This window comes from Arachis duranensis, chromosome 4, assembly GCF_000817695.3.
Source record: "Arachis duranensis cultivar V14167 chromosome 4, aradu.V14167.gnm2.J7QH, whole genome shotgun sequence".
Taxonomy (NCBI): Eukaryota; Viridiplantae; Streptophyta; class Magnoliopsida; order Fabales; family Fabaceae; genus Arachis; species Arachis duranensis.
In genome coordinates, this window is record NC_029775.3 from 99,908,022 (window position 1) to 99,913,925 (window position 5,904).

The 5,904-nt window shown below is 28.6% G+C and overlaps 2 protein-coding genes across 2 annotated transcripts in view; both read left to right on the forward strand.

Annotated features, from left to right (window-relative positions):
* Positions 1–628: 628 nt before the first annotated feature.
* On the forward strand, positions 629–1,057 carry LOC107485212 (uncharacterized mitochondrial protein AtMg00810-like). The gene has a single exon (XM_016105725.1). The coding sequence runs from the start codon at positions 629–631 to the stop codon at positions 1,055–1,057; it is 429 nt and encodes a 142-aa protein (XP_015961211.1).
* Positions 1,058–1,060: 3 nt separating this feature from the next.
* Positions 1,061–5,904, forward strand: part of LOC107485218 (cationic peroxidase 1-like) — a 9,344-nt gene continuing 4,500 nt past the window's right edge. Inside the window, exon 1 of the mRNA XM_052260630.1 lies at positions 1,061–1,715. Within this exon, the coding sequence (XP_052116590.1) occupies positions 1,061–1,715 (655 nt within the window). The remainder of the gene's footprint in view (positions 1,716–5,904) is intronic.

The window sequence follows — 5,904 nt, forward strand, 5'->3', positions numbered from 1 at the left end:
ACCAAGCGTGAATACACACTCTATGATCACTAGGAGCAAAGTTGGCATTTTCAAACCAAGAGTATTTCTGGCCAGTGTGGAGCCAAGAAATGTACAGCAAGCACTTCAAACCCCTGAATGGAAGGCAGCTATGGACCTGGAATATGAAGCCCTGTTGAAAAATAAAACCTGGGAACTGGTTACTCTCCCCCCCAATAGAAAAGCAATAGGAAGCAAATGGGTATTCAGAATTAAATACAACTCTGATGGGTCTCTGCAAAAGTACAAGGCAAGGCTGGTAGCACAAGGGTACTCACAGAGACCAGGGTTTGACTTCACTGAAACATACAGTCCAGTGGTCAAGCCCACTTCAATCAGAATTCTGTTGTCAATTTCTCTAGCTAAGTCTTGGACTATTAGGCAGTTGGATGTAAATAACGCCTTTTTACATGGAGATTTGGTGGAAGAAGTGTATATGAAGCAGCCAAAGGGATATGAAAAGGGTGAACCCTCTTTGGTATGTAGGTTAACCAAGGCTCTCTATGGACTAAAGTAAGCTCCTAGAGAGTGGTATCACAAACTTGCTAATGGTTTGGGAGAAATTGGATTCAAAGCAACAAAATCAGATGTGTCGGTGTTTCTAAGGGAGATGAATGGAGTAAAGACCTTTGTATTGGTGTATGTTGATGATATAATCATCACAGGAGAAGCTGAAACTCAGATAAAAGAAGTAATTGAAAGGCTAAATGCAAAATTTGCACTCGAAGACATGGGCAATCTCCACTATTTTCTTGGAATTCAGGTGGCAAAAACAAGTGATGGAGGACTACTTCTCTCTCAACAGAAGTATATCAATGAGGTATTGAAGAAAGCAAATATGGAAGGTTGCTCAAGTTGTCACACTCCTCTGCCCTCAACAATAAAATTATCGGCCCTAGGTGGCTCCAACTTTGGTGATTCTCAGCTTTACAGATCGATTATTGGTAGCCTGCAATATCTAACAGTGACCAGACCTGAGATTTCATATAGTGTGCACAAGATGTCACAGTTTGTACAAGCCCCTTTAGACAGTCATTGAAAAATGGTGAAGAGAATACTAAGATATCTCAGTGGTACAATAAATCATGGACTGCATTTGAACAAAGCTAACTCCATGGAAATCACAGCCTATAGTGACTCAGATTGGGCAGGGGACCCTGATGACAGGAAGTCCACAAGTGGGTACTGTGTATTCCTTGGTTCAAATTTAGTCTCTTGGGCCTCAAAGAAGCAAACAGCTGTAGCAAGGTCAAGCACAGAAGTTGAATATAGGAGTATGGCAGACTTGGTAGCTGAACTAATTTGGGTGAAAAACTTAATGTCTGAGCTGCAATTTCCATCAAAAGAGGCACCCATGGTCTACTGTGATAACTTAAGTGCGGTTCTACTTGCTGCCAACCCAATCTTACACTCAAAATCTAAACATTTTGATATAGACCTTCACTTTGTCAGGGATCATGTAAATAGCAAAGACATTAAAGTAAGTCACATTCCAGGAGCTATGCAAGTGGCTGATATCTTGACAAAGGCTGTGTCCTCTGAGAATTTTCTTCACTTCAGGAGAAAATTGAATATTAAAAGTCTTGACAGTGCAACGGGAGAGTTGAAGAGCAGAGGCAATAATCAGCAGAACCAGCAAAACAAATGTGTAGAGATGATGATGCATGATGATCAAAATACAACAACACAAGAAGAAGGTGAAAGTAGAGGTCATGATAGGTAAGCTTAAGTTTAAGCAACTGTATTCAGCTGAGTTAGTTACAATATAACTAGTGGGCTTTGTTACTGTTAGGCCTGTGGTTCAATTGGTTAGTTAGTTGTAATAGTTAGTTAAGCCTTAAGCCACTAGCTGCTGTTTAGAACTAGTTGATGCTGGAACCTTCCAGTAACTCACACTCAAGCTACAACTATAAGTAGCAACTCTTACTGCTACAGTAACAGCTTTTACAAAATACACAATTACACATTTACGTTCTTCACTCTCTTCTCTCTAATCTCCTTCTTCTTCTTTAATTCTTCAACCTTCAACTAAGGTTTTTGATACCTTTCACAAGTCACTGTTCTTGTATATTTATAAATGAAAATGGACGACTTTCTAAATGAAAGCACAAAACATGTTTTATTTATTTATTTGTTTATTCTGTCTACATCTCGTTTACTATACTTGTTCTCTCTTTGAAAGTAGAAACAAGTAATGACCAATTGATCAAATTTCGGTGGAATCAAATCGATTGAGTCCAATAACAGAACAATGTTATAAGCATTATGTAGTATATTTTTATAGACATTTTATTTTTTTATTAAATGCGATGATAAGTGAGACAAAATAAAAAATATATATTAGAGTTAAGTATAATTTTAATTTTTAAGGTATAGGTCGAAAAGTTTTTTCATTTCTAACCTTTTTTTATTTACAAAATTGTTCTTAAGATTTAAAATTAAGTTTTAAAGCCGTCTTTTTTACTTAAATCATAAAATTTTGAACCAAACTACCCATAACAAACAAAATTATGAAATAAAGGGAAAAAAATAAGAGAAAGAAAGTGTTTCTACTCCTACAAAAGAGAAAGGAAAAAAGAAGAAAAGAAAAGGAAAGAAGAAGAAGAAGAAATTATTTACTATCCATCTTTATCTCTGCTTCTGCTGCTATCTCCATACAATTTTAGTCCCTAAGATAAGAACGATTTTAAAATCAAGTTAAATCTTAGGGACGATTTTGTATACAAAAAAGATTGAAAACAATAAAAAAATTTCCGTCGATACGTTAAAAACCAAAATCATACTTAACCCTAAATTATACAAACTATGCAAAAATATATATATACAAAACGAAATACAAACATCATTCTCAATTCTAATAATAATAATAATAATATATTAAATTGGGAAAAAATCTTAAAACTAGAACTTGTATATATGCAGGAGTTACCATCAGCAGAATGAAAAGAAATATTTTAAAAAGTTATATTATTTTTAATAGTCACTAAAAATTTTACTACAAAAATTTATATAGTATATATGAAAAAAAATAAAAAAACGAAAATAAAAAATCATAACCGAGTGAGACCAATCTGATTTGGACCCAAAATCGGGGTAGACCACCCGATTTTCCCTCTCCTCCAACATAAAAGCAGATTTTGGATAATAGTTATATTTTGGTTTTGAAATTATTATTTTGTTTTAATTTACAATAATAACAAAATCTTATTCTCTTAGATAAAATCAATTACATAGATCAAAGAATATTATTATTATATTTAATTTATGGTAAGATTATTGACACGTAAATTTCTTTTGACTATTTTATATATGTTCTTTTTAGATCTTCTTCTATTATTCATCATCCGTATCAATCTTCCATCTCATCTACTTTAATAATCGAGTGTTTTATTGATTTTTCTTCTACATGTCCAAATCACCTGAAACAAAATTTTATCATATTTTTTACAGTAAATTCTACTCTAACTTTCTTTCTTATATTTTTATTCTTTATTTTGTTCGTACATACTGTATGATCGCTCATTCATTTTATCATTTTCATCTCTATTACACTTAACTTATATTTATATTCATTTTTTACTGTATAATACTCTGTTTTATATAACATAACCAATCTAATAGCAGTACAATAAATTTTTTCTTTGATTTTGGAAAGTACTCTTTTTGTTGAACATAAAACTAAACGCAAACTATTACTTTGATTAGCCCATTTGTATCTATGTTCTATATTCTTTCTAATTTCTGCATTATTATGCGTTAAATCTTCGAGAACCAGCATTAAAACTTAGTTGAATTTTTATGGTATTTTGTTTTAATTTATTTATGAAAAATTCATATATATATATATATATGATATTGTTGATATTGTGAAAATTAAAATAAAGATTTAGTTTTGTTTCTTAAATTTTAATGGACCTTAAATTAATTCTATGATCCAATTTGTCCTTTTGTTTCAATTGATTCAAAATAGTATCTCAAATTTAATAATTACATGATCTAATTTGATTCTAAGCTAATTGAAAATTAAGGAATTAAATTGAGTCACATAATTAATAAATTTAAAAGATTAGTAATGATTTTGTCTGTAATAATATTATAGGAATATAAATATTTTAAAATTATGTCGATTTTATCTTAATATTATAGATTATGATAAAAAAAATTATAAAACTAAACTATTTTTATAAAAGGATTATAAGGGACAAAAGTTTCCGTCGACTAAGAAGACTAGAACCTCTGTAGATAAAATATTAAATAATAAATTTTTTAGTAATTATTTTAATGTGAAGGAGTTTAATTTTTTATTAATAATTAGTTGTAATATTCATTATCTAAAATTTAAAAGAATTTAATGTGTATACTTTTACATTTGATTAGGTGTTAAGTCTGTCGCACAAATAAAAAATAATTAATTTTTATGTTTGTTATTTAAAAATAATACTCTCTCTCTACTTTGTTTTGATAGTATAAATTATGCATAGCACAAAAGATTTATCAAATCAAACTACTTTTACAAAAAAAAGTCGTACGTTGACAAAAGTCTTTAGCTAAGAAGATCATGATATGTATAGATAAAAAATCAAATAACAAAATTTTTAGTTATTATTTTATATGAAAAAGTCTAATTTTTTATTTGAATTATATTATTTTGTTAATTTTATTTTTTGTAGAACAAAAAGGTAGAAAAATAAAGAATGAGAGAAATGAGAGAGAAAGATAAAGAAGAAGAAGGAGCAAGAAAGTTTTTTAATTTAAAAAAATATTTTAATTGTAATAAAAATATCTCATAAAATATTTTAATTTGTCAAATTTGTAATATAAAAAATAATTATAAGTTATATATAGAATGGAAATGGTAGAAAGAAATAGAGAAGGGAGAGAGATATATATGATGATGGAGGAAGGGAGTTTATTAATTTTAAAGAAAAATATTTTATCCTAATTTTAATAAAAATATCATGTGACACATTTTGATTGTTAAAATTAGTAATATAATATAGTTATATTTTAATTTTAATTAAAGAATGTTATATTGTATATTTTGATTGTCAAATTTGTACTTAGTCATTAATATTAATGATATAAGAGAGATAGAGAGAAGGGAGAAATGAGAGAAATAAAAAAAAAAGAGAACTCTTTAATTTAAAAGAAAAATTAAAAATTTTATTTTAATTATAATAAAAAAAATAATATGTAATAAATTTTGATTGCAACATTAGTAATAGATAATAGATTTCCGAAACATTAAAATTTGAAAAACCGAATTCAGTTCCTCATAAAATTTAAAACTCCAAATTGATTCTTTTTTATTTTTAAAATTCCCATGGTTTTCAAAATTCTAGGGGACAAAAAAGAAAAAGTATTCAAATATTTCGCCAATGATGAGCTGTGTTTATTTGGACTAAGAATAGAAGAACATACATAGAATCAAAAAATGGAAGGATCTTAGCAAGTGGAAAGATACAGATCTCACTGTCGTTTCAGCCTAACATGTACAAATTAGAATTTTTTTTCTATATTTAAATAAGCATACGGAGCTTTTGGGCCCTCTTCCATGAAAACAAAATAAAATGAGTATAGATACCATGTCAAGTCTTCTCTGTGAAGTAGCTAAAAGCCTAAAACAAGTTAGTGATGCAATGGAATTAATATAGTTATCAAAAATTCAATTAAAATAATCTCTTAAATTAATTAGTTTATAATATGTGGATTTAAGAATTATGATATCCAAGACCAACAGTAATAACTAATTTTTTGTTGCTGGAATTCTGATCTCTGAATAGAAATAAATATTTGGCTATAAACATTATTCGATGTTTAAATCTGATATTTTTATAAGTTTATAAAATAATTAAGTCATCCATTTTGAGTTTTGATGTCACCTTA

What these genes read in the sequence shown, in the direction of transcription:
- LOC107485212 (XM_016105725.1), top strand. Translation starts at nt 629, where the DNA reads ATGAATGGAGTAAAGACCTTTGTATTGGTGTATGTTGATGATATAATC.